This window comes from Entelurus aequoreus, linkage group LG12 (assembly GCF_033978785.1).
Source record: "Entelurus aequoreus isolate RoL-2023_Sb linkage group LG12, RoL_Eaeq_v1.1, whole genome shotgun sequence".
Classification (NCBI taxonomy): domain Eukaryota; kingdom Metazoa; phylum Chordata; class Actinopteri; order Syngnathiformes; family Syngnathidae; genus Entelurus; species Entelurus aequoreus.
Window position 1 is genome coordinate 43,476,453 of NC_084742.1, and position 18,581 is coordinate 43,495,033.

Here is an 18,581-nt window from a genome sequence, read left to right on the forward strand (position 1 = left end):
CAAACAACTAGTGGTACACGTACCACAGTTTGAGAATCACCGCTCTACAGCAGGCCTATTCAACTGGCGGCCCACGGGCCACATCCAGCCCGCTAAAGCTTTTCTTTTGGTCTGCCCAAATAGGCTTCATGAAACCATTCAAACGAGGGTTGCTCATGTATGCAGTACTCCCACCACCCCGCAAGGGGAAACAGCGAGGCATATGTGTCACAATGAAGCAGCAGTGGGGTGAAAAAATCGACCGAGAAAAAAATCTAAATAAATCGCGAATATCTAAAATATTATGCATTAACATATATAGTTTGTTTTGTATTCAAATTGCTGACTTTGTGATGTCTTCTGTATTGGTGGTCGTAACTCTCTGGCTATCGAAGTTCGTTTAATACATATAGCACTAAATTTGACCAGTAATGCTACCCTTTAGATTTAATTGTGTTGAGCCACATTCATTGTGTGTAATGTTTGCTGTGGATTTTGTTTAATTTCTATCTGCGTAAACATCTGTAGCTTATTGTGTGAATGTATTCATGTAAAATACACAATGGATGGTATAGTTTTGTTATGTTTATTGTATGTTTATATTTTAAGTCATATAAATCTAAACGAAGGAAGAAGTGTAGAGAAGTAAAAAAAGGAAGGAAAATAATTAAGAAGGAACATCAATCCTCAACAAAACTTCAGGAGCTTTTGTTTCTTTATGCTGTTCACTATCTATCGAGCTGCACACGTTGGATTCGAGTAGCGTAGGCAGAATAAATAATTTATTGACAGTGCTGTGTGAAAGCCGATGTGTTTATTCAGCAAAGGAATAAAACCTTCGGAGGCACTTTCTGAGGAAACATCCATATTTTGATTTGGAGCCTTTGGGCTCTTGAAACTGTGGCTCTCTTCGTGATATAGTTGAGTAGCCACGATCTACAGTTACCATGCAACAATTACATTAGGTACACCTGCACATTCTAATGTAATCCAATGCTGCCTTACAAAGAAAACACATGTGCATATGAAGTGCACACCTCTGCCAAGACAGAATACTAAGGAAAAGCCTTGCATATGAAATACTTGAATATTGTAATGCTCCCTTCCGGGCTGCAGGGTGGCAGTAGTTTACATTTCAGAGTGATTAATAAATGCCGAACGGCTAAAGGAGAACAGCATTTAAAACAAAATTGAATGAGCAGTATAACGTTTAATGGTTTATTCATGGGTTATTGCATTAAACTGTGCTTATTTAATTGTGGTTGTAGTTGTCATTGGTGTAGAACTATGCTGCACAGTACTGAGTTATTGACAGTGGCTGTAGTAAATGTTTTGATAAAGCCGTTAGACTTCAGCCGGTGTTCCTAATGAACTGACATTAGCGGACATTTTGAATATTTTGTTACCCTCCATTAGGTCAGCGAGCGACAAGAAAGTCCGCTGTCCCTAGCAGATATTCAGAGTTGTCGACTAAGGTCTCTCTTAGACTGGCACTATGTGGAACACTACGACGCTGCCATCTTACCACAGGTAAGATCTTCAAGAGATGTTTTTGTTCTCAACATTGTTTTTACTCTAAATTGGGTGGCGTCTAATGCAACTGTAAATGATATTGTTCCACCATAGGTTCTTCAGTCAGCTGCTCAGCAATATCGCTGTGTGGACACTCTCAGAGGAAGTCATAATAATGTCATGTACGTCTTCTGCCACAATCCCATAAGTCCTCATCACATGTGCACAGAATTCTGGAATGTAGACCTGCACACGGACGTCAAGTTCAGGTAAACGGCACACATTTTGAGTACTTGCAAAATTGTGTCAAAGTTGGCAGATCTGTTTAAATCTTGCAGTATTTAAAAGCTGCTATGACACTACTGTTTAACAGGATATACTTGGAGCATGTAGCAGACACCATCACAGAGTGGACTGAGAAAGAGGAGTTGAAGAGAAATCAGATGAAGATCAACAGAGTTAGCGTTGCAGAGAGTTCAGAAGGTACAACTTCCTGTCAACATGTTTATCGTTCATTATTATTAGTATTATTATACATATATTGAGATGAATATTATTATCCAGCACTGTCTTAATCACATGTTCCTGTTCTGGTGCTTCACAACACTGTAGACTCAGCAGAAGATGAAGCGGCATCAAAGGAGACGTTCGTCACAAAAGACTCCATCAAAGTTTGTCATTAAAGCACTTGGACTACACAAAAGATAATGACGGATAATAAGAAACGTTTACAGGCTTCCTTGTTGGAGGAGGAGAAGCTAAAGGAAGAGGACACCAAGAAAGGTAAGAAGCCAGGGAAAGCAGCGCCAGCCAAGGGCAAGAAGCAGACGGATGAAGTGAAGTCTAAAGATTCCAAGAAAAGTGACAAATCTGCGGCGACTGCTAAGAAAAGCAAAGCCGAAAAGGACAGTATCTCAGCCTTGACTTCAGACCCGTCCCTTTCCAGTAGACCTGATCTCAAAGACGAGCCCAGCACTGTAAGAACGCAGACAAGCAGATACACACCTGTACTAAAAGCTGCTAAAGATAGTCTGAGAGCACTATGAACTCTGCATGAACTATATCTGTTAATACAGTATTTAGAAATTATTATAGGTGCAACCTATCATCTAAACTTGCCTGTGTGGTACTTATAGGGATTCATAGGCTTCCATATGGATGGGATGTTGATCCATTTGTTGGGTCAACTCCAGTACCTCTTTCCATCAGATGGGGGTCACATCACCGTGGAGACCATCAACTATGTGGAAGGTAAAGTGAGCATTCACACATTGCATTTTTAGTATTTTTACGGCATATGTTGTGATTTGATGTCTGTGCTTGTGCAAAAAAAACTAACTCCAGGTTCTAGCATGCTAAAAGTGGCTGTGAGGAAGGATGATCATCATTTCTACACACATATCAGCCATGTTGTCCAAACAGCCAAAAGTGATGTCAAAGGTAAACAAGCTGATCCACTTAAACACTGTTCAGAGAGAAATTGGCGCACTCCCTATTGATCGTGGCGTAATGCTCATGACAAACAGACGCCACACCAACAGAACATCCTGTGAAGATGACCACAGTGAAGCGGCGCTCCTTCTCAGCCCTGCTGGATAGCGGTGTCCATCTCTCCTATAGTTTCTATGGGCCAACGGGAGAATACAAAGGTGTGAGCTCTTGCAATTAACATATTTTTAATATAAGATAAGTGTTGATACTTAGTTAACCTCTAAACTGGTTCAATAAATCAAAAATTCCACTTACAGCCACGAGGAGGCACACATGTATTGTCTATCTCAGCTGTGGTCTATCTGTAGCTAGTCATTGCTATAATCTACCACCATTATACTCTTCAATTTTCTTGTGTTTCTTTTTTTGTTTTTGTTAGAGAGTCACAAGGATACTGAAATAGAGCCACAAAAAGCCATGGAACCAGTGCAGGACCTGAATCCCTCTGTGGCAGAACCCCCAAACATTGACAACGACCCTTCAGAGGTGCAGTTTGACACAAATAGAAACATCAATATTTGCTGTGATTGTGTCAGCTTCCGGTTTTGTTTGAAGGTGTGTGAAGGCCAATCAGAAGAGTCCTTAATTCCATTCAAGAGCCTCAACTTGTCCCTCCCATGCGGCCTACTGTTGCAGTTTCTGCGTGACGAAGGTGAACTACTCCCACAAGGCTTGTGTGCAGAAAATGGCCTGCATGCTTACACCAAAATGTGTGTGTCATCAGAGGACCCGAGTATGCTTGTGCGGCTGAGTTTTCACACCCCGGGCCATCAGGACCCCTCCCTTGCCAAAGAGGCGTCTCGCATTGTTACCAGCCATGGAGCCGTGATCCGATACATGAAGGACGGCTCCTCAGAGGTGAACATACTTGCAGTTTTAATTTTGGTGACTAATTATTTTTGTCATAGTTTTTGTGAACTACCTTTTTCCCCTTTATATAAAGTGAGATGACAATTGAAAATGAAATCCAACTTTAATATCTAATTTGGTTTTGTAGACGGTAGGGACAAGTTAAGATTTATCCAATCACAGCTATTTTAGCTATTTTAGTGAATCATGAAAAGGCCTGGAGAGGTAAATAAAAGGGGCAGAAGACTGCAAGATATTACAAAACAACGGCGAAAAATGTAGCATGCGTTTCCAGTCCAAGGAAGCAGAGTCAAATAATGCACCGGTTTGCAGTGATCACTTTGTTAAATGTTTGTTTGATATACTTTGAACGGTTATTTCACATTTAAGTATCATCTTGATACTAATTGTGTTTCTTTAAAACATATTTTTGCTACAAGTGTTTTTAAAATGACCAAATTAGCAATTCTAAATGAAAGAAAGCAAATGTGAGTGAAACCTCAGAGTTCATTCATAAATGAAGCACATACACACGGTTGACATCTATAGTTGTATTTTTAAAAAGGCGGGAAAAACATGTGTACTCGTAAACAGCGCGTGCAACAGCAACAAACATGGCTGTAGACCCAAAATGAAATTCATTCAGATTCACCGGAGCAAAAATTATGCATTTTTATCCGGGATAGTACCTCACCTCCGAGGGGGTAAACAAGGGGATGGGTCAAATGCAGAGGACAAATTTCACCACACCTAGTGTGTGTGTGACAATCATTGGTACTTTAACTTTTATACCAATTTCCTTGACCAAGCCACACACAAAGAAGTTGTACAACTTCATGCTTTTCCAAGATTTCATCTATTTTGTCATGTAGAATGATGTCTGGAACACAATATACTTCAACATGTCTAGGAACGCTACTGACGGATCATTCTTGATACCACTCAACAAATCTTTTTTTGATAAAGTATAGGGATCTATTCCATTGCACAGTTTGATTTTTTGCTCCTATTTACTTTTTCGGGATGATATAGGCCTCTTGCGTAATGAGATAGTTTGTGTGCTGCTTGCTGTACAGCAGCCTTCTTGACTTGGTTGACCACCACTGTTTTTCATTTTCGGGAAGAAGTCGCGTCACGGAATACTATCAATACTCTTGCACTTTCCCCCATTAGCTTAGGCTCGCCATAGACACGCAGCTCCCCTTGTAACATAAGTTATCGGCTGCAATATGTCTACGCCTAGCAGAGAGAGGAGAGTAGATGGACACATTTCACATTTGATGTAACTGAGAACTAGACATACAGTCGTGGTCAAAAGTTGACATACACTTGTAAAGAACATAATGTCATGGCTCTCTTGAGTTTCCAATAATTTCTACAACTCTTATTTTTTTGTGCTAGAGTGATTGGAGCACATACTTGTTTGTCACAAAAAACATTCATGAAGTTTGGTTCTTTTATGAATTTATTATGTGTCTACTGAAAATGTGCGGACAATGCTAAAGAAACAAGTTCATATCAGAAAACCAACAAATTTAGCTGAACTGCACCAATTTTGTCAAGAGGAGTGGTCAAAAATTCAACCAGAAGCTTGCCAGAAGCTTGTGGATGGCTTCCAAAAGCGCCTTATTGCAATGAAACTTGCCAAACAGACATGTAACCAAATATTAACATTGCTTTATGTATACTTTTGACCCAGCAGATTTGGTCACATTTTCAGTAGACCCATAATAAATTGATAAAAGAACCATACTTCATGAATGTTTTTTTATTGTGACAAACAAGTATAATGAATTAGATTTATATAGTGCTTTTTTAGACACTCAAAGCGCTTCACAGAGAAGTGAGAACCCATCATTCATTCACACCTGGTGGTGGTAAGCTATTTTCATAGCCACAGCTGCCCTGGGGTAGACTGACGGAAGCCTGGCTGCCAGTTTGCGCCTACGGCCCCTCCGACCACCACCTATCATTCATCATTCATTCACCAGTGTGAGCGGCACTGGGGGCAAGGGTGAAGTGTCCTGCCCAAGGACACAACAGCAGCGATTTGGATGGTAAGGGGCGGGGAGCGAACCTGCAACCCTCAGGTTTCTGGCACAGCCGCTCTACCCACTGCGCCATGCCGCCCCAAAATATGTGCTCCAATCACTCTTTTACAAAAAAATAAGAGTTGTGGAAATTATTGGAAACTCAAGACAGCCATGACATTATGTTCTTTACAAGTGTATATAAACTTTTGACCACGACTGTACATGTAAACATACAGTGCAAGCGATTGTCATTGCTAAAATCAAAACAAACTTTTAGCGGCATCTGCAGGAAAGTAATCCTGACAAGTGAAGCGATGGAGTTAAAATTTGCACAATAATTATTATTCTGATATGTCATTGTATGTTTACTGCATATTTTTAGTTGTACAGTGTCATATTATTCATACAATAGTATTATTCAACATTTGAAACAACATTTTTGTGTTTTTCAATTTAATGTAACACTAAGGTGGGTGTTAAAGACTGACAAATTGATATATCCACTAAAAGCAGATTTACTTTTTGTTATGAATTTCATTGTTGAGATGGTTTGCAGGTAGCCTTAACAAAAGTGTAACTTTAAAGGTGCCTTATCTTTATATGTTTATTCATGCTTATATGTCCAGATGACTAAAATTACTATGATTCTAGTTGACTAAAATTACATTTATTCAATTAAATTAATTTAAACTAAATGACTAAATTAAGAGTAAAACCAAAAAAACATTTAAATCATTAGATTATCACTAAAACTAAGGTAAATGCTATATAAATGAACACTGCATACATGCACATGATGCTCCTGCTTAGGATCACTGCCTCATGTTTGTATTGCAGTTGCTATTTGCAGATGGTTCAATCAGTTCCAGCTCGGACTCTGGTCCAGTGTGGGTGCAGGAAATTGACTGTAGCTCTACAGAAGGTAAAGCACGTATATATATATATATATATATATATATATATATATATATATATATATATATATATATATATATATATATATATATATATATATATAACTTTAAGGACACTTGATTAGCACTTTAATGTTCTTGCTTATGTTTCTGCTGTGTGCTTCTAGAGCAAAATTCAGAGAAGCCGACTCCTCCTCCTCGAGGTTTTTGGACAACTACGACTCCCTCTGGTGCTCGAATCAGTACCATTGGTACCACACAAAAATATAACCCAACGACCCCTCTTCTAACATACAATAAGTCAGACCCGGTGACTCAAGAGGTGAGGGAGTTCTGCTGCATGTGAGCCTGTAGCCACATGTGCGCTACGGTTTCTTTTGGTTTCCCTAGATGATGCTGAGCCGAGAAGATCTAGTGGTCTTAGTGCAGAAACCAGACGGATCTTTGACTGTTGAACATGCAGATGGAACCAGGATCACCACGCTCTACCATGACAGGCCACCGAGCATGTGTGATGACAGGGGGCCTGCTGGGGAGACTGAGGAAGGAAGCGCTGACACACATTCTTGTGGTAGCATGCCCTTCAAAGAGAAGGTGGTGTTAGTGGAGAACGAGTCTTTCGCCACCGTGGTGATGTACCCAGAACGACACATAGCGGAAATCTGGTTGGCGGATGGGACTATCATCACTGGGAATAACAAGGGAGCCTATCAGGTTGGTGAATGTATATAATCATATCATTCCTGACCTGACAAAGGAAATCCAACGGTATAATTAAACAACTCGCTCTGATATCCAAGGTGGTCCCATCCAGCATGGGTCTCCTGCAGATCCAAAGTGACGGCAAGTTTGTTTACTCCAGCGGGCCCCCTCAGGGTGCCCACTCCTCTTTCATAATGAGCCACACAGACCTTGTGGCCTGTGACTTAACAGACCTCCATGGAAACCACTTCCAGGTTAGTTGCAGTTTGAAAGTGTAACACTAAAGATTAACACTCTGAAGTGGGACATATATTTAGCATTATTGTCCTATTAGAGGCATGTTTTTAAACCTATTCTTGCCATAAATACAAAACCCAAAACCAGTGAAGTTGGCATGTTGTGTAAATCGTAAATTAAAACAGAATACAATGATTTGCAAATTCTTTTCAACTTCTATTCGAATGAATACACTGCAAAGACAAGATATTTAATGTTGGAACTGAGAAACTAAATTTTTTTTTTGTGCAAATAATCATTAACTTAGTATTTAATGGCAGCAACACATTGTACAAAAAGTCGGCACAGGGGCATTTTTACCACTGTGTTACATGGCCTTTGCTTTGAACAACACGTTTGGGAACTGAAGAGACCAATTTTTTAAGCTTTTCAGGTGGAATTCTTTCCCATTCTTGCTTGATGTACAGCTTAAGTTGTTCAACAGTCCGGGGTCTCCGTTGTTGTATTTTAGGCTTCATAATGCGCCACACATTTTCAATGGGAGACAGGTCTGGACTACTGGCAGGCCAGTCTCGTACCCGCACTCTTTTACTATGAAGCCACACTGTTGTAACACGTGCAGAATGTGGCTTGGCATTGTCTTGCTGAAATAAGCAGGGGCATCCTTGAAAAAGACGTTGCTTGGATGGCAACATATGTTGCTCCAAAACCTGTATAATAATAATAATAATAATATATTTTATTTGTAAAAAGCACTTTATATTGAGCAAACAACCTCAAAGTTTTACAGTGTATTAAACAAACAAACCAAAAAAATAAAATAAAATAAATAAATAAAAAGATAATAAAAACTAAAACAGCCTAATAGCTAGAACTAGTACGCATACATCTAAAAAAAAGGCTTTTTTTAAAAGAAGAGTTTTAAGCCTTTTTTTAAAAGCATCCACAGTCTGTGGTGCCCTCAGGTGGTCAGGGAGAGCGTTCCACAGACTGGGAGTGGCGGAGCAGAAAGCCCGGTCTCCCATTGTTCGTAGGTTTGTCCTCGGAGGTTGGAGGAGGTTAGCCTGTCCGGAGCGGAGGTGTCGTGTGCAGGATTTGGGGGTGAGCAGTTCTTTGAGGTAGAGGGGGGCATTGGATTGGATTGATTCTGGATGTTCTTGCTGGGGATCCCGACAAGAAGTGAGTTGCAGTAGTCTAGCCTGGAGGAGATAAAGGCGTGGACGAGCCTCTCGGCATCAGAGAGAGTGAGTGAGGGGCGGAGTTTTGCAATGATCCTGAGGTGGTAGAAAGAGGTCTTGCACAGTGGTTTTATTTGAGCCTCATAGGTCAGGTGAGGGTCCATTCTAACACCCAGATTAGTGACTGAGGATGAGAGGTGAATGTTGTGGCCGGAGAAGGTGATGCTGGCGATGGTGTATGACTGGGTCTGATGTGGGGTGCCGACTAGAATGGCTTCGGTTTTGGAGCTGTTCAGTTGAAGAAAATTGTGTTTCATCCACGCCTTTATCTCCTCCAGGCAGTTGGTAAGTGTGGATAATGGCAGGGCTGCAGAGGGGGTTGGGTTTGTTTTCAGGTAGAGTTGGGTGTCATCAGCACATATATACTGTATGTATGTACCTTTCAGCATAAATAGTGCCTTCACAGATGTGTAAGTTACCCATGCCTAGGGCACTAATACACCCCCATACCATCACAGATACTGGCTTTTCAACTTTGCGCCTATAACATTTCGGAGGGTTCTTTTCCTCTTTGGTTCGGAGGACACAACATCCACAGTTTCCAAAAATAATTTGAAATGTGGACTCGTCAGACCACAGAAAACTTTTCCACTTTGCATCAGTCCAGCACGGTGGAACAGGGGTTAGTGCATGTGCCTCACAATACAAAGGTCCTGAGTAGTCCTGGGTTCAATCCCGGGATCGGGATCTTTCTGTCTGGAGTTTGCATGTTCTCCCCGTGACTGCGTGGGTTCCCTCCGGGTACTCCGGCTTCCTCCCACCGCCAAAAACATGCACCTGGGGATAGGTTGATTGGCAACACTAAATTGGTCCTAGTGTGTGAATGTAAGTGTGAATGTTGTCTGTCTATCTGTGTTGGCCCTGTTATGAGGTGGTGACTTGTCCAGGGTGTACGCCACCTTCCACCCGAATGCAGCTGAGATAGGCTCCAGCACCCCCCGCGACCCCGAACGGCACAAGCGGTAGAAAATGGATGCATGGCATCTTAGATCAGCTCGGGCCCAGCAAACAAAGCTGGCGGCGTTTCTGGGTGTTGTTGTTGTTTCTGGGTGTTGTTGATAAATGGCTTGCGCTTTGCATAGTAGAGTTTTAACTTGCACTTACAGATGTAGCGAACAAACTGTAGTTACTGACAGTGGTTTTCTGAAGTGTTCCTGAGCCCATGTGGTGATATCCTTTACACACTGATGTCGGTTTTTGATGCAGCTTCGATCCCTGAGGGATTGAAGGTCACGGGCATTCAATGTTGGTTTTCGTCCTTGCCGTGACTTATCCTGATTCTCTGAACCTTTTGATGATGGGATGGTCCATCCATCCATCTTCTTCCGCTTATCCGAGGTCGGGTCGCGGGGGAAGCAGCTTAAGCAGGGAAGCCCAGACTTCCCTCTCCTCAGCCACTTCGTCCAGCTCCTCCCGAGCGTTCCCAGGCCAGCCGGGAGACATAGTCTTCCCAACGTGTCCTGGGTCTTCCCCGTGGCCTCCTACCGGTCGGACGTGCCCTAAACACCTCCCTAGGGAGGCGTTCGGGTGGCATCCTGACCAGATGCCCGAACCACCTCATCTGGCTCCTCTCGATTTGGAGGAGCAGCGGCTTTACTTTGAGCTCCCCCCAGATGGCAGAGCTTCTCACCTTATCTCTAAGGGAGAGCCCCGCCACCCGGCGGAGGAAACTCATTTCGGCCGCTTGTACCCGTGATCTTGTCCTTTCGGTCATAACCCAAAGCTCATGACCATAGGTGAGGATGGGAACGTAGATCGACCGGTAAATTGAGAGCTTTGCCTTCCGGCTCAGCTCCTTCTTCACCACAACGGATCGATACAGCGTCCGCATTACTGAAGACGCCGCACCGACCCGCCTGTCGATCTCACGATCCACTCTTCCCTCACTCGTGAACAAGACTCCGAGGTACTTGAACTCCTCCACTTGGGGCAGGGTCTCTTCCGCAACCCGGAGATGGCACTCCACCCTTTTCCGGGCGAGAACCATAGATTCGGACTTGGAGGTGCTGATTCTCATCCCAGTCGCTTCACACTCAGCTGCGAACCGATCCAGCGAGAGCTGAAGATCCTGGCCAGATGAAGCCATCAGGACCACATCATCTGCAAAAAGCAGAGACCTAATCCCGCAGCCACCAAACCAGATCCCCTCAACAACGCCTTGACTGCGCCTAGAAATTCTGTCCATAAAAGTTATGAACAGAATCGTTGACAAAGGGCAGCCTTGGCGTAGTCCAACCCTCACTGGAAACGTGTCCGACTTACTGCCGGCAATGCGGACCAAACTCTGGCACTGATCATACAGGGAGAGGACCGCCACAATCAGACAGTCCGATACCCCATACTCTCTGAGCACTCCCCACAGGACTTCCCGAGGGACATGGTCGAATGCCTTCTCCAAGTCCACAAAACACATGTAGACTGGTTGGGCAAACTCCCATGCACCCTTAAGGACCCTGCCGAGAGTATAGAGCTGGTCCACAGTTCCACGACCAGGACGAAAACCACACTGTTCCTCCTGAATCCGAGGTTCGACTATCCGACGTAGCCTCCTCTCCAGCACACCTGAATAGACCTTACCGGGAAGGCTGAGGAGTGTGATCCCACGATAGTTAGAACACACCCTCCGGTTCCCCTTCTTAAAGAGAGGAACCACCACCCCGGTCTGCCAATCCAGAGGTACCGCCCCCGATGTCCACGCGATGCTGCAGAGTCTTGTCAACCAAGACAGCCCCACAGCATCCAGAGCCTTAAGGAACTCCGGGCGGATCTCATCCACCCCCGGGGCCTTGCCACCGAGGAGCTTTTTAACTACCTCAGCAACCTCAGCCCCAGAAATAGGAGAGCCCACCACAGATTCCCCAGGCACTGCTTCCTCATAGGAAGACGTGTTGGTGGGATTGAGGAGGTCTTCGAAGTATTCCCTCCACCGATCCACAACATCCGCAGTCGAGGTCAGCAGAACACCATCCTCACCGTACACGGTGTTGATAGTGCACTGCTTCCCCTTCCTGAGGCGGCGGATGGTGGTCCAGAATCGCTTCAAAGCCGTCCGGAAGTCGTTTTCCATGGCTTCCCCGAACTCCTCCCATGTCCGAGTTTTTGCCTCCGCGACCGCCGAAGCCGCACACGGCTTGACCTGTCGGTACCTGTCCGCTGCCTCAGGAGTCCTATGAGCCAAAAGAACCTGATAGGACTCCTTCTTCAGCTTGACGGCATCCCTCACCGCCGGTGTCCACCAACGGGTTCTAGGATTACCGCCACGACAGGCACCAACTACCTTGCGGCCACAGCTCCAATCAGCCGCCTCGACAATAGAGGTGCGGAACATGGTCCATTCGGACTCAATGTCCAGCACCTCCCTCGTGACATGTTCAAAGTTCTTCCGGAGGTGGGAATTGAAACTCTCTCTGACAGGAGACTCTGCCAGACGTTCCCAGCAAACCCTCACAATGCGTTTGGGCCTGCCAGGTCTGTCCGGCATCCTCCCCCACCATCGCAGCCAACTCACCACCAGGTGGTGATCGGTAGAAAGCTCCGCCCCTCTCTTCACCCGAGTGTCCAAAACATGAGGCCGCAAATCCGACGACACAACTACAAAGTCGATCATGGAACTGTGGCCTAGGGTGTCCTGGTGCCAAGTGCACATATGGACACCCTTATGTTTGAACATGGGGTTCGTTATGGACAATCTGTGACGGGCACAAAAGTCCAATAACAAAACACCGCTCGGGTTCAGATCCGGGCAGCCATTCTTCCCAATCACGCCTCTCCAAGTTTCACTGTCGCTGCCAACATGAGCGTTGAAGTCCCCCAGTAGAACGAGGGAATCACCCGGGGGAGCACTCTCAAGTACTCCCTCAAGTGAATCCAAAAAGGGTGGGTACTCTGAGCTGCGGTTTGGCGCGTAAGCGCAAACCACAGTCAGGACCCGTTCCCCCACCCGAAGGCGGAGGGAAGCTACCCTCTCGTCCACCGGGTTGAACTCCAACATGCAGGCTCTGAGCCGGGGGGCAACAAGAATTGCCACCCCAGCCCGTCGCCTCTCACTGCCGGCAACGCCAGAGTAGAAGAGTCCAGCCCCTCTCGAGAGAACTGGTTCCAGAGCCCTTGCTGTGCGTCGAAGTGAGTCCGACTATGTCTAGTCGGAACTTCTCCACCTCGCGCACTAGCTCAGGCTCCTTCCCCCCCAGCGAGGTGACGTTCCACGTCCCAAGAGCTAGCTTCTGTGGCCGAGGATCGGACCGCCAAGTGCCCTGCCTTCGGTTTCCGCCCAGCATGATAAATAATGGGATGGTGAAATCCTTAAATTCCTTGCAATAGCTCGTTGAGAAATGTTGTTCTTAAACTGTTGGACAATTTGCTCACGCATTTGTTGACAAAGTGGTGACCCTTGCTCCATCCTTGTTTGTGAATGACTGAGCATTTCATGGAAGCTGCTTTCATGCTCAATCATGGCACCCACCTGTTCCCAATTAGCCTGTTCACCTGTGGGATGTTCCAAATAAGTGTTTGATGAGCATTCCTCAACTTTCTCAGTCTTTTGAAACATGTTGCAGGTATCAAATTCCGAATGAGCTAATATTTGCAAAAAATAACAAAGTTTACCAGTTCGAACGTTAAGTATCTTGTCTTTGCAGTCTATTCAGTTGAATGTAGGTTAAAAAGGATTTGCAAATTATTGTATTCTGTTTTTATTTACAATTTACACAACGTGCCAACTTCACTGGTTTTGGGTTTTTGTATAATTACAATTAGTGTGCGTATACAGTGTTGGTTCGTTGTGTCTCCGATGTTGAGAAGTAATTTCCACAGGACTAGGACTGCAGTATTCTGCCCCTTATATTATGATTTTTATTATCAACACAGTCCAGGGTCTGTTTTTGATTTAAAAAAAAAAACATGTTTGGAACTCATACAGCTTGTGTTACTAGGGTTATAAGCCAATACATTCTACAACTGTGACAATAATATGTCGTGTGTTGCAGGTATTGGAAGATGGCCAGGTAACAGTCCATAATGTTGGCCCAGATCCAGGCACGCTGCAGGAAGAAGAGGAAGAGGAGGAGGAGGAGGAAGGGGAGGACACAGAAATATCTATGTGTCATGGGAAGCCCAGAGGACATTATCCCAGGTGACACACACATGGTACATGAGTGTGATATTCCACTTAGCTATTAGTATTACTATTGTCTTTGACAGGCTCTTCTTGGTGCATGAGGATGGATCCGGTTCTGAACTTCTGAATTCTCAAACTGTGGTGGAACTGCTGGACCAGGCTCACTTAGACCCCACTGTGGCTCTGCTGAAGGATCCACTACCAGACACACAAGGTGAGTGAACTTAAGTCAGATAAAGTCATGACACTTGTTTTGTTATATTTGTGTAGTACAACATTTTGGGACTCTTACAGATGAGTTCGGCATCACCTTCCTGAAGCCCAGCAACGAGAGCGTGCGCTCCAAATGGGTGCAAGAAAAGCAGGACCTTAATGTCATGCTTCAGAACTTTATGAACCGCAGTTCGCATGAATTTCCCTTTGTCGAGGTACATTAAGTTTTAAAGTACATTCTACATAATGTCTTGTACATACTGTATCATTATACATAATGTGTTAATGCATGCTGTCTTATTCTACATGTAATATTACATGTCATTCTACATAATGTATTATTACATAATGTCATTCTACATAATGTCTTATTTCATAGTGTATCATTCTACATACTGTCTTATTACATACTGCCATTCTACATAATGTTTTATTACATACTGTCATTCTACATAATGTTTATTACATACTGTCATTCTACATAATGTCTTAGTACATGTAATTCTACATACTGTCTTATAACATAATTTAATCCTACATAATGTCATTACATAATGTATTTTTACATAATGTCCTATTACATAGTATAACATTCTACATAATATCTTATTAAATAGTATAGTATTCTACATAATGTCCTAATAAATGTCTTATTACATAGTAAGGCAACAGTCTCGTTACTCAAAATCATTCTCTTTTTAAGCTCATACGAGAGCAAGTCCCCTGGGGAGGAGCCATACATACTCCCGCGTTCTTTCCTTTCATACTTTGATATGTTCTTTTACAGAATAGAGCAGTCGTGTTCTTTCCTCTCGCGCTTTGGATATGCTCTTTGATAGAATACAACAGGACTTGTTGTTCACACTTCTGTAAAAAACAGCAGGTCATGAAATGTGATGCACAAAACATTTCACTTGATTTATGTGAAGCATTAATGTTCAAATAAGCATCATTATACACAAGGTGTTTTAATTTTGTTCTAATCAAATGTTAAACATGAATATTATAAGCATTCTACGCTAATCTTAATGTGTGAATAGTAAATGAGCTGCTGAGTATAATTAATCAAAAATGGGGTGAAATGTAACATCAAAAATGGTCCAAATCACAACATTACATAACGTCATTCTACATATCTTATTATCTTATCATTCTACATAATATCTTATTACATATTATGCCGTTGTACTTAATGTCTTAATACAAAGTATATCATTCTACATAATGTTTTTCCCATTCTTGCTTGATGTACAGCTTAAGTTGTTCAACAGTCAGGGGTCTATGTATCAAAATATTACATATTGTCATTCCACATAGTCTTTACATAATCTCATTCCACATGTCTTTATATAATCTAATCCTACATAATGTCTTATTCATTCTACATACTATGTCATTGTACGTAATGTGTCTTACACATTTGCACAACAACACCATCTTTGCCCTCTCTCCGTTCCAGAAGAGTTCAAGTCCTTTAGGGACCACCACAGTACGAGGTCTGACCCTGGGAAACTGGGTTGGTCGATCATCAGTAGCCATTGTAGCCATGCAGAACTGCCCTAAGGTCCTGGAAATTAGGGAAATTTGCCAGCACCGAGCCATCACCAGAAGGTTTAAGAATATTATCGATATGCGACTGAAGGTCAGTAGATTACATCTGAGGTTGTGTGTTATTGTTACACATTTACTTTTTTCAGTGCTTCTCAATTATTTTGTTACACGGCCCCCGAGGAAAAATACAATATTTTGCCCCCCCCCCCCCCCACACACACACACACACACACACACACACTCCGCCGCAACTATTAAAAGTATAATTTGTCTCTTCTGCATTACATTGTATCCTTATTAACATTAAAGAAAACAAAAAAAGAAAGCAAGTCGTAACTTTACTAACATTGTATTTTAGTCAGTAACAGAAAATATTTAAAGTGCATTAATTTGCATGAAATTAAAACCAAAATGTAATCCTTATTTAAAATTAACAATTTTTTTGACCGACTAAAAATTTGATGCTGAAAGATAAAATAAACTCAATAAATAATAAATTCAAGGAGCACATTATAGAAAACACTTTAACCTACAAAACAAAAATAAATAAAACAATTTGTGCTGATATATTTGTTTAATCAAAATGACAAAGTTAGGATGAATGGCTACAATAAGCATATTTTGTTGTCCATGTGCATGTGCATGTGTTGTGCTCATGCTTTATCAGTGTAATTGCCCCCCCCCCCCCCCCCGCATCACAACGCGCCCCTACTATTTGAGAAGAACTGACTTAGTCAACACAAGCCAAATACTGTATTGTGCTTCGCCTTTCAGGGCTACATTGAGAGTTTGATGGAGAAGGCACAGTGGTCAGCAGATGTGATGCTCAAGGATCCTCGCAGTGAAGAGGAGCGTGTCCATGCAGGTGTTCTGCTTACTCAGGTGCTTCACACACAGCCACACATCAGCACAACTGTACCAAGTGTGCTAACTGGACAATTGTCTCTTGAAGTCTCTTATAGAGATAAAGGATGAACACCCCCTTGAAAACAGGACACCAGGTAGGGGAATTATTTGTTGTCATTATTCAAGGTATATTCTTGAAAATTTGCTGTGCCTTTCACTGCATGGTTGTGTCCCCCCACAGGACATATTGGCAACCTGTACAGTCAAGCCATGCAAGCGCCAGCTGAGGTGTTGGATGATTCTGAGGATCTCGCTATTGCACCGAGCGCCAGGTAAAACTAATTTACAACAGCGGGATGGATGATGTCACGCCTTCATGTTTGTTGATCTAATCCAGTCACATCCAACCACTGTGCAACCGCATATTAGTGTGCTGTGAGAGGGTAATTGTCCAAATGACTTTAGTTGGTACACTTGGGTGGTAATCTATCATGCCAGCGACGCAGCGTGACAGATAGAACAATTACATGCACTTCGACTATGGAAGAAGGTACATAATTAATAGGGATGTCACTTTTCGAATTAGTCGCAATTCTTATTCATAACGATTCTTAATCAATACAAAAAAAAAAAAATCACAAATCGTTTTTTTTTCTTTTATTAATCTGCCCTGTCCAGCCATTCAGGCAAATCATATTGTTGATTTAGATGCCCATATCTGAGGGAAAAGCGGTAGAAAATGGATGGATGGATGGATCTGCTGTACAGATTTACTTTAGAAAAGGCAAGTGTTGGATACTTCTGTTGTTGCCTTATTTGTATTTCATTCATCCATTTTCTACCGCGGGCAGCACGGTGGAAGAGGGGTTGGTGCATGTGCCTCACAATACGAAGGTCCTGAGTAGTCCTGGGTTCGATCTTGCGCTCGGGATATTTCTGTGTGGAGTTTGCATGTTCTCCCCGTGACTGCGTGGGTTCCCTCCGGGTACTCCGGCTTCCTCCCACCCCCACAGACATGCACCTGGGGATAGGTTGATTGGCAACACTAAAATGGTCCCTAGTGTGTGAATGTGAGTGTGAATGTTGTCTGTCAATCTGTGTTGGCCATGTGATGAGGTGGCGACTTGTCCAGGGTGTACCCTGCCTTCCGTCCGAATGCAGCTGAGATAGGCTCCAGCACCCCCCCGCGACCCCAAAAGGGACAAGCGGTAGAAAATGAATGGATGATGGATTTTCTACCGCCTGTCCCGTACGTATTTGATTTTATTAAATGTTTGGGAAGTATTTTAATAAACAAAACCTGTTTTCTTTTAAGTAATATAGAAATGTATCAAAGCTGTTATTTATTTTATGGAGGAAGTTTATCATAGAACTGGCACCCTATGTTATTAAACAGTATTGATTTTGAATAAAAAATCATCTGAATCAAAAATGATTTCTGAATCGAATCGTTAGCCCCAAGAATCAATATGAATCGTGTGGTTCACAACGATTCACAGCCCTAATAATTAACCTGTACATATACATTTTGCAACATTTTTGCTAGGGGCTGTGCTGTGGGATTTTTCTTTTAAAAATATAATCCCTGACTCAAAAAAGGTAGTTAAAGTATCCTCTTTTCTTGTTGTCCTGTAGCTGTGAGGTCAAAGAGACAAAGTGGGCTGACAGACTGGAGCAGCACAGGTAAAAAAAAAAAATGATAGAAGATAAGATTATCATGTGCAATCTTGTACATGTCCTGTGTGCTTCAGACAAGAGCTGTTTGAGGTGAAATATTGCGTAGATGCCCTGAAGAAGAAGCTCATTGTACCATACTTCCACCCAGAAAACTTCTCTGTACACCAGGCAAGTGTTGTCCCAAATGCACCTTATCTAATCCCAACCATGTAGCGCTCCAAAA

The 18,581-nt window shown here is 43.0% G+C and overlaps 1 protein-coding gene across 5 annotated transcripts in view; it reads left to right on the forward strand.

The window, feature by feature from the left end:
• The window catches only part of spag17 (sperm associated antigen 17), a 33,717-nt gene that overhangs the window by 8,891 nt on the left and 6,245 nt on the right, over nucleotides 1-18,581 (forward strand). For 4 of the 5 annotated variants that reach the window (XR_009828079.1, XR_009828080.1, XM_062066055.1 and 1 more), the window contains exons 16-39: nucleotides 1,396-1,509; nucleotides 1,606-1,760; nucleotides 1,865-1,974; nucleotides 2,104-2,162; nucleotides 2,226-2,468; nucleotides 2,628-2,742; nucleotides 2,836-2,931; nucleotides 3,018-3,140; nucleotides 3,362-3,468; nucleotides 3,538-3,634; nucleotides 3,707-3,840; nucleotides 6,702-6,786; nucleotides 6,946-7,100; nucleotides 7,169-7,492; nucleotides 7,579-7,734; nucleotides 13,941-14,086; nucleotides 14,155-14,285; nucleotides 14,366-14,499; nucleotides 15,744-15,926; nucleotides 16,610-16,717; nucleotides 16,788-16,836; nucleotides 16,923-17,013; nucleotides 18,317-18,364; nucleotides 18,433-18,526. Coding sequence is in view for 3 of the 5 variants with exons in the window: in XM_062066055.1 (XP_061922039.1) it covers nucleotides 1,396-1,509; nucleotides 1,606-1,760; nucleotides 1,865-1,974; nucleotides 2,104-2,162; nucleotides 2,226-2,468; nucleotides 2,628-2,742; nucleotides 2,836-2,931; nucleotides 3,018-3,140; nucleotides 3,362-3,468; nucleotides 3,538-3,634; nucleotides 3,707-3,840; nucleotides 6,702-6,786; nucleotides 6,946-7,100; nucleotides 7,169-7,492; nucleotides 7,579-7,734; nucleotides 13,941-14,086; nucleotides 14,155-14,285; nucleotides 14,366-14,499; nucleotides 15,744-15,926; nucleotides 16,610-16,717; nucleotides 16,788-16,836; nucleotides 16,923-17,013; nucleotides 18,317-18,364; nucleotides 18,433-18,526 (3,057 nt within the window). In the remaining 2 variants the exon portion in view is untranslated. The remainder of the gene's footprint in view (nucleotides 1-1,395; nucleotides 1,510-1,605; nucleotides 1,761-1,864; nucleotides 1,975-2,103; nucleotides 2,163-2,225; nucleotides 2,469-2,627; nucleotides 2,743-2,835; nucleotides 2,932-3,017; nucleotides 3,141-3,361; nucleotides 3,469-3,537; nucleotides 3,635-3,706; nucleotides 3,841-6,701; nucleotides 6,787-6,945; nucleotides 7,101-7,168; nucleotides 7,493-7,578; nucleotides 7,735-13,940; nucleotides 14,087-14,154; nucleotides 14,286-14,365; nucleotides 14,500-15,743; nucleotides 15,927-16,609; nucleotides 16,718-16,787; nucleotides 16,837-16,922; nucleotides 17,014-18,316; nucleotides 18,365-18,432; nucleotides 18,527-18,581) is intronic. The other variant, XM_062066057.1, reaches the window with a different exon arrangement.